The sequence below is a fragment of the Gopherus flavomarginatus genome, chromosome 1 (assembly GCF_025201925.1).
Source record: "Gopherus flavomarginatus isolate rGopFla2 chromosome 1, rGopFla2.mat.asm, whole genome shotgun sequence".
Taxonomy (NCBI): domain Eukaryota; kingdom Metazoa; phylum Chordata; order Testudines; family Testudinidae; genus Gopherus; species Gopherus flavomarginatus.
This window is the reverse complement of record NC_066617.1, coordinates 171692177-171708641: the sequence shown is the minus strand read 5'-3', so window position 1 is coordinate 171708641 and position 16465 is coordinate 171692177. Positions and strand designations below refer to the sequence as shown.

At 39.1% G+C, this 16465-nt stretch overlaps 1 protein-coding gene across 2 annotated transcripts in view; it reads left to right on the top strand.

The window, feature by feature from the left end:
- The window catches only part of CIP2A (cellular inhibitor of PP2A), a 35492-nt gene extending 29385 nt beyond the window's left edge, over positions 1-6107 (top strand). For both annotated transcript variants that reach the window (XM_050957386.1, XM_050957395.1), the window contains 3 exons: positions 1800-1882; positions 2496-2635; positions 4484-6107. In XM_050957386.1, the coding sequence (XP_050813343.1) occupies positions 1800-1882; positions 2496-2635; positions 4484-4654 (394 nt within the window). In that variant the 3' untranslated portion in view covers positions 4655-6107. The remainder of the gene's footprint in view (positions 1-1799; positions 1883-2495; positions 2636-4483) is intronic.
- Positions 6108-16465: the final 10358 nt, after the last annotated feature.

Here is a 16465-nt window from a genome sequence, read left to right as displayed (position 1 = left end):
GCTGGCCTTCATTGCAGTGGGTCAACCTATAATCACTACTGTAATTCAATATATAATTCACTTTTGCTGCACTTCATTCTCTTCCTGTGATGCAGGGCTTGAAACATGATCAAACATCAATTACTAATTTTAATTTCTTTCTTCACTTCACAAGCACAGGTATATTCCCATAGTACTATACCAAATGAGCAAGAATTCTGAATTTTGTTTTTCTTCCGTCTTTCCTAATCCATCAGAGTACCACCTGACCCAGGTTTTTAAGAATAAAAACTACAGTTTGTTACAACTTGATGGTCTGACAAGAGCAGGGGGGCAGGCAAACTTATCTTTTACTGCAGCAGCTGAAGGAAGAGGCTTCCTGGTTGTAAACAACAACAAAAAATTCATGTTTCTAACTGATATTTTAAAGGATGGTACTATTCTGCAAAATAACAGAGTGAGGCCAGATCATTCATTTTATTTATAAAGTGAATTTAATTTTTCTAGCTGCCAGCCCTAAAGGTCAAGTTGCATTATTTGTGGCTCTTGTTAGTGCCAGTAGTAAACATTCTGCAATCAGAATTCAGTTAACTAGTCTGATTTGTGAGACAGAATGGAATGCCGTTCACATTAATAGGTGTGAAAATGCGTATTAGCAATCAGGTATTACTCAATGCACCAGAAAGCTGTTCTGTGTTTCACATGGCCGTTTTCAGATTATCTATTGTGGTAGTGCCTAGGGACCCTGCGAATTTCCAGTTAGGATTTAGAAAATAGGCAACAAGTGAATAACAGACAAAGTGACACACACTCGTGCATTTGCATAAGTTAGTGGTCATAGTGGTAGAGTTAAATTAAACTTAAATTCCCACAATTTAAAATTTTTAACTTAAGCAATTAATACCTTTTTAAAGTGTAGATGTGCTACCAGCAAAAAAGTTTGTCTAGTACAGTGGTTCTCAACCTTTCCAGACTACTGTACCCCTTTCAGGAGTCTGATTTGTCTTGCGTACCCCAAGTTTCACCTCACTTAAACTTCTTTCTTACAAAATCAGACATAAAAATATAAAAGTGTCATAGCACGCTGTTACTGAAAAATGGCTTATTTTCTCTGTGTGAAATTTTAGTTTGTACTCACTTTGCAAGTGCTTTTTATGTAGCCTGTTGTAAAACTAGGCAGATATCTAGATGAGTTAATGTAGAACCTGGAAGACCTCTGCACGCCTCCGTGGGTACACGTACTCCTGGTTGAGAACCATTGGTCTTAGTGGATGAACAAAATTGTACTGGAAACTTTTCACAGTAGTTGCAGAAGACACTTTTTTTTTTCCTTGAAGCAGACTTTTCTAATTTGCTTAATATGGGATAGTGTAATATTAATAAATCTAAAACACTAGATACTTTTTATTTTATTTTTTTTAGAGTCTTAGTAGGATGGTTGGGTTCATTTCCTTGGTAATATCAAAAATGCTTTACTGCTTGTAGTTGTGGAGACTGATTCTCCAGGATTCAAGCTCTAGGAACGAATGAGGTTTCTTAGGATATAGAGGTTCTACTGTGTGTGTTTGACAGAGGGAAGGAAATAAAACTTGAATACTGTATTGTTTCAACCAAATAAGGAATCAAAAGAATATATTTGTACAGCATGGAATTAAAGGTGCACTTTAGCCAGCCTAGCTCAAAAAGAACTTGCCTGACCGTGCAAAGCAATGCTGCACAAGTTATTCTAACTTGCTGCTGCAAAGAAATGGAGACATGAATCTTGCATCTGTCTTTTATCTTTGAAATAACTGGTAATCAGGATTTTCCTGCAATTTCAGAACTGTTGCACAATTGATGGAAACAGAAGATCATAGGAAAGAATTACTGAAACAGCTACAGGAAAGAGAGAGTAAAATATCAAGTAAGTCACTGTCTGGTTTTGTAAATCTTGTGCTATCCATACTGAATAGAATTAACTGGATTTAAATAGACCCATTGCTGGATTATTTTTTGGTGAACTTCTTAGTTCTGTGGGCACCTACATTTTTGTTAAATATATCATAAGGCTCAAAATGCTCTTCTGGCTGCCTTCTGCTCCTGAAAAGCCTGTAACTCTTATTCAAAACATAGACTTAAATATCTGTAAACTAAAAAATGAGGAATTGTTTTAAGGACAGATGAGGAAAGTTCAAGGATGTTTAAAAGTCTGCCACACTTACGCTTAAACCATTGCATTTTGCATGCTGTCAAAAACCATAGCTGCTTCCTTGAAAACTTTCTTTTTAGAACAAGTTCACTAGAAAGTTTTCTGCTAAGCTACAAATTAGACATTAGGTTAGATCATAATTTTCAAAATCTTCAGTGAATATGAAATGTCTGTAACTCCCTACTAAAATTTTGCAGTAGATGGCAGTACTGGGTAATTAATTTATATTAGCAGCCCTGGTGTGTGTAAAACTTAAACATACTGGGAGTTTTACTAGTAATCGGGCAAATTAAAACTTGCAAACTGATTCTAAAAAATCTTTCACAAGGTTTGCAACAAAAAATAAAGCTTCTGGAAGAAAAACTGAAAGCCCGACAGAAAGAAAAAACAGATATGGAAGGAACTATTGACATTCTCAGAAAGGAATTAAGTAAAACGGAACAGGCAAGGAAAGAATTGAGCATTAAGGTAAGACTCTGTTGGCAGCTTACTGAAAATTATAAAACCCAGAGTTAAAAAATTGCTAGAAATGAAAAACTGGTATGAAAATGGTAGAAATGGCTAAAGTTAAGGCTGCTCCAGTTTCTTACATAGTTAATTGAGAAAGGGACTTCTGAGATTTAAACCAGAGAGGTATGATTTGGGTTATCTGTGCTGTTAACGCAGTGAGCTTCTATTTGAGTTGGTGTAGATCCACCCTGTCCAGTAAGAGTTATAGATGTGCTGCTGGGAGCCACAATGTCTCCTAAGTACCTAACATGTGGAAGAATGCACATACTATACCAGGTTGTGAAAGAGTGGTGTATGTTCTTCTGCAATCACTGTCGGGCTCTGTTGGTTAGTCTAGAAGACAGACATCTCTACTTTGGAGTTAGTTAGGGATCTGTCCTTGCACTGAGCACAACAAGGGTCTTGCCCCTGTTGGTGTCTGTGGAGAAAGAGAGGCTCTTGCAAGAGACAACTTGGTCTTTAAATTTGTTTAAACGGTGCTAATGCTTACCTATCAGGGGTGGGTATTGATATTTTTACAGCATTTTGAAGATGCAAATTACAGCAGGTGCTTTTACCAGTAGTAGTAATCCATTCCCTGGAAATGCAGGCTAATTATCCGGAGACCCTAGTGTCTGCTACAAATAGGGTGACCAGGGTGAAAATATTGGGACAGGTGGGGGGCAGCGGGGAAGAGAGTTATCGGGGCATCTGGTCACCCTAGCTACTGTTGTGGAAAAATTCACCCACGCATCATTTTTGATCAGAGACTCAGCCTGAGGTCTGTTTATTGATAGCACACCAACCTGTTGGGGGCAGCAGATATTGGAACTGCTCTCCCAAAGCAAAGCATACAGGAGCTTTTAAAGCTTAAAACCCCAAACAAATTACACACCATTAAGTAATGGCCTCCATATTAGGAATTAAGTTACACATACTTGGGTAATAGTGACCTTATTAGGAATTAGAGAATTAGGGTCTCTGTACTTTCCAGTGTTCTTTTGCAACTTTGCCTGGTATGGGTGTACTTTGAGTTAAGGTCTTTTTGGTACTTTCCACCATGGTTATAACCTGGCCTTTTTGAGGGAGTTTCTTACACAATTGTCCTTTACAGGGTACAGTTACATAATGGGGCCAATTACACAATTGGCATAGGGGAGGGCATCTAAAAATTTACATAATTGCTTCACACAAACGGTTATTATATTTCATAAGCAGTAGACACATACTGAAAAATGTTCTTGTTTCTGGGGCTTTCCACCACCTTCCTTTTGTCCCCCTCCCCCCTCTGTCTTAACCTTTGATCGCCACTGTCAGGGAGCACAACACTTAGCTTAGCTCAGGTTTTGGGCCTGCTAGCTGCAAGGCAGGCCTAGACCAAGCAAATAAATGCCTAGACTATCAGGGCTAGCTTAATTTTCCACCACCCTACAGAACTGATAGTGCCCCTGTTCTTACACACATTTATCTCTGTAAGGGAAAAAAGCTAGTTTTTATTCAACCACAAACTTTTTTGTTTAGGTTTTCACTCAATGTCCTGACCATTAGAAAGATGACAGGACAACAAATAGCTATTTAAAACAAAAATTAATACCCAAACCATTTCTGAAGTGTAATAGCAGTAGTTATGAACAAAATTTGTGTGTGTAAGTGTGGGGGGAAGACGCATCCAAAACAAATCCCTTTTGTTTTGAAAGTCTGCCTTTGCTATTAAATATGTTGCTTAAATGTATTACATCAGTTACTTGTCTGTTACACGTAAATGAAAGTGTTCTGTGATCTGTGTTGTGGAAGAGACTATTGAACTGGTTTTTGTTCATGTTGCAGGCATCTTCCCTCGAAGTTCAAAAGTCCCAACTGGAAGGACGTTTGGAAGAAAAGGAAGCCATAGTAAAACTGCAGCAAGAAGAGCTGAGCAAACATTCTCATATGATAGCAATGATTCACAGTTTAAGTGGTGGTAAACTAAATGCAGAAAATGTGAACCTCAGTTTATAGGGCTCTGTAGTTACAAAGTTTGGTTTTGTGATACCTTGTACGTTTGTGTAAGTCTAAAGTTTATACACCATCTTGCTCAAATGTCATAGCCCACCTAAAATTGACACAAGCATAAACCATTGTTAATTGAAGAAAAACATGATTGCTTGTTTTTAAAAATCACTTTGGCTTGAAAAATCTGAGCCATATTACAGAAGGTAGGCCTGCTGTTGAGGTTTAATGGCCAAATTCCTGGTCACTGCAGTGGAAGCAGGATAAAGCCCTGGTCTTGTTAATGTGACTAACAATCCCTTGACACTGGAATAAAAAGGAGAAAGTCCTCTTCTTGCTACCCATCCTGTTACTGCCAGTAGGATATACTGACCCTTTCATTATGGAAGGGTTAAGTGCCACTTCTGTAAGTAGACTCAAAATAAGGCATATGGAATATTCAGATGTCACATATAGAAATATTAATGCAATATTGATTCCAAATGTCTAAGGTATAAATTTAGAAATAAAATGGAGTCAATAATGTGGATTAAAAGGTAGTACTTGTTGCAAGAGACCTGTTTCACAGCAAGAACTGTACTAGACATAGCTTTAGTTGAAATTACATTAAGTATTAAAATTGAACTAATATTAGAAATGCCTCCACATATTTGTGAAAGGATATGAATTTGGAAGAAAATGCATACTTGTCAAATTTCCAGAAAGTAGTGTCAATTAGAAAAGGTAGATTTATGGAATACTTTACATCTCTATGCATCTTCAAATATCTTTTAAACTCCATCAGTACCTTACTCTTAAATTTTACGGCACTTTCTTCTGATTCTGAGAGGTGTGCAATTAATTCGCCAGTTTTACCTGGCACACACTAGCTTTTTCAGCATTGTCAATTGTGCATTGTATAAAGGATTTTATACTGTTTTAAGCTTACAGTATAAGTACTTTTGCCATTTTCATATGAAGAAAAATTTTATATTTTTAACGCAGATGATGTGCTTTTTTTGGAGCCATGGGAACATTATTTTCCTTGTAATTTACTAAAATTGGATGTGTGACATAACATGTCTACAACCTCAAATTTTAAGAATGGCTGTGTGCATTTTAGAAAAAACATTATAGCAGCATTTTGAATGATGTAATGTGTGCCACAATTGTATTATTACTGCCATTATTTTACTATTTATTTTGCACTGACCAGACTTTAAGGTCTTGCCATAAGTGTAGATGCCTTAAGTTTTCTCAGTTATATTGTGGGTCCATCTTTTTAAATCTGCGCAACTATAGAGTCTGAGCACAATCTTTTACACATTAGACACATTTGTAATCTCTAGCTGAATAGTGGCTATTTTAACTTGCTTATCAATTGTATATTTATTATGACTTGGTGTATCTTTTGGCCGTTGGCCAGTTTATAGATGTCGTTGGCATCCATGACGGGAAGGGGAATAAAAAAAATTGTTCCATATTTTGTTTGTTGTTCTTATATGCTATAATAGAAAGTATTGGGCAACCTTAATTATAGATACAGTTACCAGTCAATCTATTCCAGTTTTGATGCATTTTCCAGACTTTGATAACGGGTGCTTTAGAAGGTAAAAATTCTATTACCGGCTCAGTTGCTTGTCAGTTTTTTAGACTTGTATGCATATATTATATCGAAGAAATAGATTGTTAGCTAAAATGTATAGTTTTAGCATAAAGGGTTAACACGTCGAGGAATGTCATAAAATCATTTTACGGGCTCGGGTATATTTTTGAAAAACCTTTCTCATGGGTGAAAAGATAGTAAATGTTTTCACCAGGCAAAAACTCCTTTATGTATGGTAGTACTTAGTCAAAGTATCAAGTGTTTTACGAATTTAACTGATAAATGTTAATATGGCATTTTTCTCCCCTCTTAAAAATAGGCATTCTGATCACTGAATTGAGACTATTCAATAAAAAAAAGTTTCATGGCCACAGCCAATTAATTAATGAATGTTTGAGTTTAGTACACAGAATTCACAAAGATAAACGCTCTATATAAATGTTTCTGTAGAAATGTACTACTCCAATTTTGCTTTTCTAGCTGAGCCTTATTAATACTCATAACAAATGAACATGCACACATGAAACCACTTTGGCCAAACTTGTGTTTTGGTATTACTTGTAATTTGCATTCTCTAACCTGTAATACTGAATATTACTTAATGGAATTTACAAACAACTTAGGCATATTTTAAACAAAGCACTTTCTACCAGTCATAATTAAATCCTGTTTTGGTGGGGGGAAAATTTGAGATGTTTATGCATTAATTACTATATTATAATTAAGCATAGTTCCTCTTGACTTCAGTTGCAGGCATTGGAGCATCTGCAGTTTAAAACCCAAGAGCCTCAAGTTGTGCACACAGAAAATAATTAGTGACCCCAGGCAAAAAGTTTGGCTTAAGGCACTTGTCTAGCATTACACAGGTACTCTGGCAGAAGCAGGGATAGAATCCATTTCTCTAAGGCAGCATTCAGATACCTAAATGGAGGCTTTCCTTTCTCTTTCTACAATCCCTTGCCTTATTTATTACACACTTCTGCAACAAACAATGCAAGAGTCCTGCAGACAACTGCCTCCTTCACTACACAACCCTGCTTCAGAGTAGGACTATTATGTGCACTAAATGAGGCAGAAGTCTTTTAAAAAAAAAAAAAGTGAACATGTAATTAAGACCATCGTAATGCATACACACAAGGGGGAACTGAATTAAGTTTGTACAAGCAACCTGAATTCTGGCACTTAACCTTTGAGTGGTTGTCCTTTCATTTTGAATGCTCTTAATATAGTGTGTGTATGTAATTTCCTAGGTCTCTTTAAAAACCAAAACCAAATTCAATCAGATGGCATCAGATTCAGACCTATGGATCATCAGCAGGGTTTGAAATCTTTAGAGCCATGGCAGATTTCTGCCACTTGAGCTGAGTTAATAGTAATTTAGAGCAGTAGTAGGTTGTCATCCTCTATGTGGACCAGCATTTGAGTGGGATGGAACGCTTTTTACCACAGTTATAGGGTGACTGCAGAAGAATGGTAAAACTTGGGAATCTTTGATTCCATTCCACGGTCCATAGGGGAGGATTCTTTTAATGGGCAAAGGCCCTTCTCGTTCCCCAAGCTTGACCCCCATTTCTGCCCTGCCCCTTTCAAACTCTCTCTGCCAGGTTCTGTCTTCCCCACCCCTGTTCATCATTCCCATCTCCATTTCCCATCCTAGTCTTCCTGCCCATTAAATCCTAATCTTTCCCTTTCAGACTATACCAGTCCTGCCCCACTAACTCCTTACTGGCTTCTCATCTGCTCTGTCTCTCTATTCTCACTTTGGCCTCTGTAGCAACTGCTCCCAGTCCCAATGTGCCTCCGAGGGATCCTCATCCAATTTCAATGACCCCACTCTTTGGCTCCTTTGTCCCAATTCTCTGCCTGCCCCTTAACTTCTTACTACTTCAAGTACCATCCCTATGGGTGTTCCTTTTTAGGTGTCTGTGTCCCTGCGTCTACAGCTCCTAACTGCAGGAGTCAATCTGTCTCCTGAGGTAGTAAACTCTCATGAGAAGGGTCCCTGAACTCTCTCATGAGAAGGGTCAGAGAACTTCAGTAACAGTGTCCATCTGGCCCGCACATGCGCAAGCACAAGCAGAGATGCACCAGGAGGATAGGCACCGCACACAGGCTAATCCTCCTCAGTCTTTTCTTAACCACCCCGGCTAGAGTCTCAGAGCCCTAGTTGTTCACTGGCTGATTGTTAACTCTTACTTTTGCTAAATTTTAGCTTCCTTTGAAACCTCTTTTGTTTCTTTCCTCATGCTAATTATTTATTTGGCCATGCCTGGTTTTATTAAAAAATAAATAAATAAAAATAAAAAAGGAAGGGCAGGAAGTTCTGTTACACAGTAGAAAGTCCTCCATGCGATGCACTTACCTGCAGAAGTGGTCAAGGTTTCAGATTTAGTGCACGTCCCAACAAATCTCTCCAGTGTCAGCAACTTTTCCACATATTCTGAAACATGCTCTGACCCTTTTAAAAAAAAAAAATCAGGGTTATCCTTGAGCTCTCTCAGGGTCCACCTAGCAGTCATCACAGTGTTTCACCAGCCCATGGAGGGATACTCTGTACTATCCTACTCACCCACCAAAAGGTTCTTAAGAGAATAACAAACCTCTTCCCTCAACCTCGGCTTCCTACCCTGTCATGGGACTCAAACCTGGTACCGAAAGGACTGACCAGATCCCTCTTTGAACCTGTAGCTACCTGTTCACTGATAACCTATTGATCAAAATGGCCTTTCTGATGGCAGTTACCTTGAATAGAAGAATAGGGAAGATAGCAGCTCTGATGGCACATCCCCTGATGCAGTATTCTTCCCTGACATGGTTACACTCAGGCCGCATCCAAAGTTCATTCCCAAGGTAACCACCTCTTTTCACATGAACCAGTCAGTCCACCTTCCCATCTTCTACCCCAAGCCGCACCAAGACAATAGGGAAGTCATACTGCATACCTTAGATGTTAGGAGAGCCCTAGCATTCTACCTCAGTAGGACAAGAGCCTTCAGGATGTCCCGAAAGTGTTCCTCTCTATGGAGGAAAGATCTAAGGGTTCAGCAATATCAGTCCAAAGACTCTCTAAGGGGATCTCAGACAATGCTACCAAATTCCATGGTACTGTTATTTGTGACTGACCCAATGCTGAAGTCCCAGCCCTCCAGAAGGACTACTGCTCGGGAGTCACCTACAATTCAGCACCCAATAGGGACACTATTCAAAGAAGAAGTTACTCACTTTGTGCAGTAACAATGGCTCTTTAAGATGTGTCCCCCTCTGGTATTCCACAACCTGCCCTCCTCCCCTCTACTTTGGAGTACTCATTTATGACTCTGCAGTAGAGAAGGAACTGAGGATGGTTAGTCCATGTGTGCTGGCTAGCCTCATGGAAGAGAGGGGAATAATCACTTCCCTGGATCTGCTGGCAATGCTCCTATTAATACAGCCCCAAATGCCGTTGGCCTTCTTAGCAACAAGGGCACACTGCTGACTCGTATCCAGTTTCTCATCCACTGTAATCCCCGGTCCTTTTCTGCAGAACTGCTGCTTAGCCAGTCGGTCCCCAGCCTGTAGCAGTGCATGGGATTCTTCCGTCCTAAGAGCAGGACTCTGCACTTGTCCTTGTTGAACCTCATCAGATTTCTTTTGGCCCTGTCCTCCAATTTGTCTAGGTGACTCTGGACCCTATCCCTCCAGCGTTCTCTCTCTCCCCAGCTTAGTGTCATCTGCAAACTTGCTGAGGGTGCAAAATTCGTCCCATCGTCCAGATCGTTAATCAAGAAGTTGAACAAAACCGCTTGATACCTGCTGCCAACTAAACATCAAGCTTTTGAGCCCAATGATCTAGCCAGATTTCTATCCACCTTATAGTCCATTCATTCAGCCCATACTTCTTTAACTTGCTGGCAAGGATACCGTGGGAGAACGTATCAAAAGCTTTGCTAAAGTCAAGATATATCACATCCACCACTTTCTGCATATCCACAGAGTCAGTTATCTCATGATAGAAGGCAATCAGGTTGGTCAGGCATGACTTGCCTTTGGTGAATCCATGTTGACTGTTCCTGATCACCTTTCTCTACTCCAAATGCTTCAAAATTGATTTCTTGAGGATCTGCTCCATGATTTTGCTGGGTACTGAAGTGAGGCTGACCAGTCTGTAGCTCCCCGGTTTCTCTTTCTCCTCTTTTTTGAAATATGGGCACTATATTTGCCTTTTTCCAATTGTCTGGGACCTTCCCCAGTTGCCACAATTTTTCAAAGATAATGGCCAATGGCTCTGCAATCACATCAACCAACTCCTTCAGCATTAGATCTGCACCCATGGACTTGTGCATGTCCAGCTTTTCTAAACAGTCCTTAACCTGTTCTTTCACCACTGAGGGCTGCTCACCTCCTCCCCATACTGTGTTGCCCAGTGCAGCAGTCTGGGAGCTGGTAATGAGATGCTACCAGCTCAACTTATACTCAGCAAAGTATTGAATTGCTGATATTAATTATAGTAGGTTTATATTTGTAACATATGTTGAGTTTGTTTGCTAGTGATCTAGATATGTGGATAAGCAGATCGATTTGGGAAAAGTCGAGAAAGGGAGAATCTAAAGTTCTGTCAGATCAACGCAGAGAATTGCAAAAGTTCACCTATAGCTTTCAGTAGTGAACAATCTTTGCAGTGCCAAGAGCTGTTAGCTATGTGCCAGAAGCCTTAGGGCTGCATATATTTTTTCATTCAAATTTTACATAGTCTTTTAAGCTGAGATAAAACCATGTAGCTCTTATAGAAATGCTGTAAGCGTTCACAGCACTCTACAAAACACTAGACAAAATAAGCTGTAAGAACAGTGGAATCACTGGTGAAAAATGGAACAGCTGCTTTCCAACTTGCTATCTAGCCCTTTAAGATGTCGGCATATGCTAGTGATGCAGGTTCATCTGGTAGGTGTTATCTTGACAAGTTGAAATTTATAAGACTTTTGTTTCAAATAGTGCTTTTTTAGGGAGGCCTCTTTGTATATAGCAGTCATCTAACATAACTGGATGACACCTAGAGCAGTGGTTCTCAAACTTTTGTACTGGTGCCCCTTTTACATAGCAAGTCTCTGAGTGTGACACCCCCTCCCCCCATAAATTAAAAACACTTTTTTATATATTTAACACCATTATAAATGCTGGAGGCAAAGCGGGGTTTGGGGTGGATGCTGACAGCTTGTGACCCCTCAGGTCCCAACCCCCAGTTTGAGAACCCCTGACCTAGAACAATATCACTAGGTTAACTCCACTAAACGTGGTTGGTATCCATTTGAGCACTCTGTCAAGTCATTCTAGTGGACCTTTAGCCCCCTCATCATCTCCTGGTTCAGCTGAAATTGGGACTGTAAACAAGTTGAACACTGTTCAACAGTACAGACTTTAAAAGTGGAACAAATTTATCTAGACATGCTTTGATACATCTAGCGGAGTGTTCTGCTCTGTAGAAGGCACAAATTTGGCTCTCACAGATCTCCTGAACATGCGTTAAGTTAGAAATTGGGAAAATCCATTCCATTGATTCTGTCTGTGCAAAGCTTATTCATTGTAAACAAACGAGTGTTCTTCCTTCTTCCCAAACCAGCGGCAAAGAAAGGCACTCCTTTGTTCCTTTAGAAGCTAAAACAATCTCTTGTTGCCACCTAAAGAGAGAGAGTATATTAGGTAATTAAGTCAAGTCAAGAAAACTCATTCAGCCTTGCAGAGTTACTTACAGAATGACTCTTCCACACACTTCTAGGCCTGACTATTTCTGAAATCTTCAGTTTTGCTCAGCCTAACTTAACACATAGGAATTCCCTCTTACCAACTTCCTCTCACCGGTATTTTCCTGTTGCAGAGGGCTACTGAAGCCAGGAGCAGTCTGCACGTAGTTATCACAGACAACAGATTTTCTGGGGTCCTGATTTCCCATCTGATCTGTGTGGGATGATTTTCTTGAAAATCTGATGTTTAGTCATGTTCAAAATTAAATATTGGTTGGAACTTAACAGGATATATATTTCTCTGCAGCTTTGAAAATATTCAACTAGTAGGTGGGGAAGGGACATGGCCATGCCTCAGAGCTTGAGTGATAGGTCTGGACTGCTCTGGAAACTGCAGAGGGAAGATGTAAATGTCAGAGAAGACATTGTCAGTTAACATGTTTTCCAGTTTTTATCTCCAACTTCTGTTATATTCACCTACAATGGAGATAAGCAAACTCTTTTGCTTGTTGATTTTGCATCAGAGCATACACGTAAGTCAAGTCGATGGTTCTCGTACTTGCATTCTGTGTAACCCTTCCAAAGAGAGATCCTCTTCTATTTCTCTGCTACTTCCTTCTTAACATGTGATTCATGAACTGATGTTTTCAGGAGAAGAATTGCTGTTAGGTTGAAAGTAGCTTTTCTTTGCATTGTAAGTTTCCATTATGAAATTGATTTGTGATGGAATCATTCAATTATAGTAAAAACTTTCTATTAGAATTAGTATTGACTTAAGTTTCTATTAGTACATATTAGAAGGCTTGTAACTTATAAATTGTGACAACAACAAGGGGGAAGGAATGCAAGCCAAAATAGGGAAAGACTAGGTTAATAGGGTAAAGACTATTTAGACAAGTTAGATATATTGAAGTCAGCAGAGCCTGATGAAATGCACCTTAGAATACTTAAGGAACCAGCTGAAACAATCTCAGAACTGTTTGAGTTTTCAAAGATAATCACATAGAGGACAATTGAGGTCTCAGTGAACTTCAGAAGGCAAACATAGTACCTATCTTTAAAAAGAGGAACCAAGAGGATCCAGGGAATTAGAGGGCAATCAGCCTCACTTCAATAGTTGGATACATACTGGAACAAATGTATTAAACAATCAATTTGTAGGCATGTAGAGGATAATAAAGTGATAAATAATAGCCAGTATGGATTTGTCAAGAACAAATCATGTCAAATCAACCTGATTTCCTTCTTTGGCAGAGTTACTGGCTTATTGGATAGTGAGGAAGCTGTAGACTTAATGTATCTCTATTTTAATAAAGCTTTTGATACAGTCCCATGTGGCAAACTAGGGAAATGCAGTCTAGATGAAATTACTATAAGGTGGGTGCACAACTGGTGGAAAAGACTGTACTCAGTGAACCATTGATAACTACTCTATCAGACTGGGAGAGTGTAACTAATGCGGTCCCAAAGGGGTCTGATCTGGGTCTGGTTCTATTCAATAGTTTCATTAATGATTTGGATAATGGAATGGAGAGTGTTCGTAAAATTTGCAGATGACATCAACCTGCAAAGGGTTGCAAGCATTTGAGAGGATAAGTTTAGAATTCAAAATTATCTTGGCAAATTAGAGAATTGGTCTGAAATCAACAAGATGAAATTCAATAAAAACAAGTGCAAAGTACTACTCTTAAGAAGGAAAAATCGAATGCACAACAACAAAATGGAGAATAAGCAGGTAGGTAGTACATTGCTGAAAAAAGATTGAGGGTTATAGTGGACCACAAACTGAATATAAATCAACAATGTGATGCAGTTGTGAAAAGGGCTAATATTCTGGAGTGTATTAATGGGAGCGTCATAGGTAAGACATGGGAGCTAACTGTCCTGGTCTACTTGGCACTAATGAAGCTCCTGCTGGAGTACTATGTCCAGTTTGGGTGCCAAAGATATGGAGAAATTGGAGACATTCTAGAGGAGAACAGCAAAAATGATAAAAGGTTTATAAAACCTGATCTATGAGAGAAGGTTAAAAAACACTGCTCATGTTTAGTCTTGAGAAAAGAAGACTGAAGGGGGACCTAATAACAACGAGGAATGGACTTTGATCTCAATGTCCGTTGAAAGTAGGTCAAGAAGTAATGAGCTTAATCTGCAGCAAGGGAGAATGATGATTTAAGTCATAGGTTGCATACCACAGTTCTGCAATTTCATATTTGAGTTCCTTCAGACCTCTTGGGTAAATACCATCTGATCCTGGTGTGTTATTACTGTTTAATTTTACAGTTTATTCCAAAACCTCCTCTATTGACACCTCAATCTGGAACAGTTCTTCAGATTTGTCACCTAAAAAGAATGGCTCACGTGTGGGAATCTCCATCCCATCATCTGCCATTTAGATTGATGCAAAGAATTCATGTAGCTTCTCCACAATGGCCTTGTCTTACTCAAATACTCCTTTATTGTCCAGTGGCCCCACTGATTGTTTGGCAGGCTTCCTGCTTCTGATTTACTTGAAAAAAATTGTTAGTTTTTGAGTCTTTTGCTAGTTGCTCTTCAAATTCTGGTTTGACCTGCCTAATTATACTCTTACACTTGGTTTGCTAGAGTTTATGCTCCTTTCTATTTTCCTCAGTAGAGTTTGACTTCCAATTTTTAAAGGATGCCTTTTTGCCTTTGACTGCTTCATTTATTCTACTGTTTAGCTATGGTAGCATACTTTTTTTTAGCCTCTTATTATGTTTAATTTGGGGTAGATATTTAATTTGAGCCTCTATTATGGTGGTTTTTAAAAGTTTCCATGTAGTTTACAGGCATTTCACTCTTGTGATTGTACCTTTTATTTTCTGTTTAGTTTCCTCACTTTTTGTGTAGTTCCCCATTCTGAAGTTTACTACTGTTGTGGACTTCTTTGGTATTTCCCCCCAACCTCTACCCCAGGGATGTTAAATCTAATTGTATTATAGTCCCTATTACCAAGTGGTTCCACTGTAATCACCTCTTGGAACAGATTCTGTGCTCCACTTAGGACTAAATCAAGAATTTGGTGGCAAGTCACTCATGTCTGCAGGCCCAGTGAAGAACTTCTTGAAAATGTAAACTCTACTGTGTAGGGTTGAGAGTCTAACACTAGTTTTCAATACTAGTGAATGCTGGCTTCTTATGCACCTCTATTTTGCTTAAGCACATAGACCTCATCCACTTGAACTCAATAGAAATTCCACCTCAAGTTCCTGCCCTTCAACTTGAAGGCTTCTGCAGAAGCCATCTTTAGGAGAAACTCATTGTAACCATTAACCCCTGAGGAGACTGACAAAATGCTTTTGCACTTTCCTTGCAGTAGTTGAATCTTCATGCATACTCACAATCGGATTTGTGAAGAAAAAGGATGCTCTTATCGTTAAGATTGGGACTCAGGACATCTAAGTTCATATTCTAGCTCTGCTACCAAAGACTGTCTGTGTGGTCTTGAGCAAGTCACTTTAATTTCATGTCTCAGTTCCCTCAATGTAAAATGAAGGTGCTGCATGAACAGACTCATTGCTATTACAGGTTCTGGGATAGAACCGTAATATGAACAATATATGTATCCAGATAGGTAAGAAACAGAACAAGTTAATGGCTGAACTTCATGCACCTGCAGAGGGAAGTTAAGGCAGGATTTTCACTTCTAGCTTTTGTGGGGGCAGGAGATGGGTAATACTCTTTTCAAGAGCATCCAGAAAAGTGCTAGGCACTTCACAAGACCAGTAAAGCCCCAGTCCCAAAGAGTAAAACCACATTCCTGGTGAGTGCCCTAACCACCAGGATACTGGCTATTCTGGAGTGGGGTCTCTCATTTTCAGAACAGAAATTCCATCCCAGAGCTGTGAAACCTTCCCAATGAATCTGTATTTTCTAAGCAAAAATGTTTCATCACAAAGTTCCAAATTGGCTCTAGGTAGCAGCACTTCTTAGACAATGGAGGGATTCACAATAGGGGAGTAAGGGAACTAGATGGAAGAAAAAGTCCTAGGTTTCCTTGAATAAGGCTACATTAATTAAACTAGCTATGGTGTAATAACCAACAGCTGTGGTTTTCTTTTAATGTGATTGTCTCCTAATCCCAATATGTGTAGTAGTCTTTGTTCTGACTCCATCCAATGGGTTGTCATTGAATACATGCAGATTAAATTCTGCAGCTCCTTTCCCTCAAGATGAAGCATATCATCTCTGGAAAAAGTTACCCAAACATGGAAAGCAGAATTTATATAGGGCTAGGATCTTCCACATAGCAGAAATGGCTACTCAGGAATTGTAATCCTCTTCCTTGGTTTCTGCAAACATAAACTGAGTCTTTATACTAGAGGACAAATACTTCATGAAGGTCTAAATTGTTCTTCAAAGTAACTGTGAGTTTACAATGTGTTTTGGGGTCTCACACTGTATTATGTTATTAAAAACTAATTTTGCTAGTAAGCAGCTGTTGTCTTGGCTAGATTTTACTTTAGAATACTGTATCTGTGTGTATTGTTTGTTTAT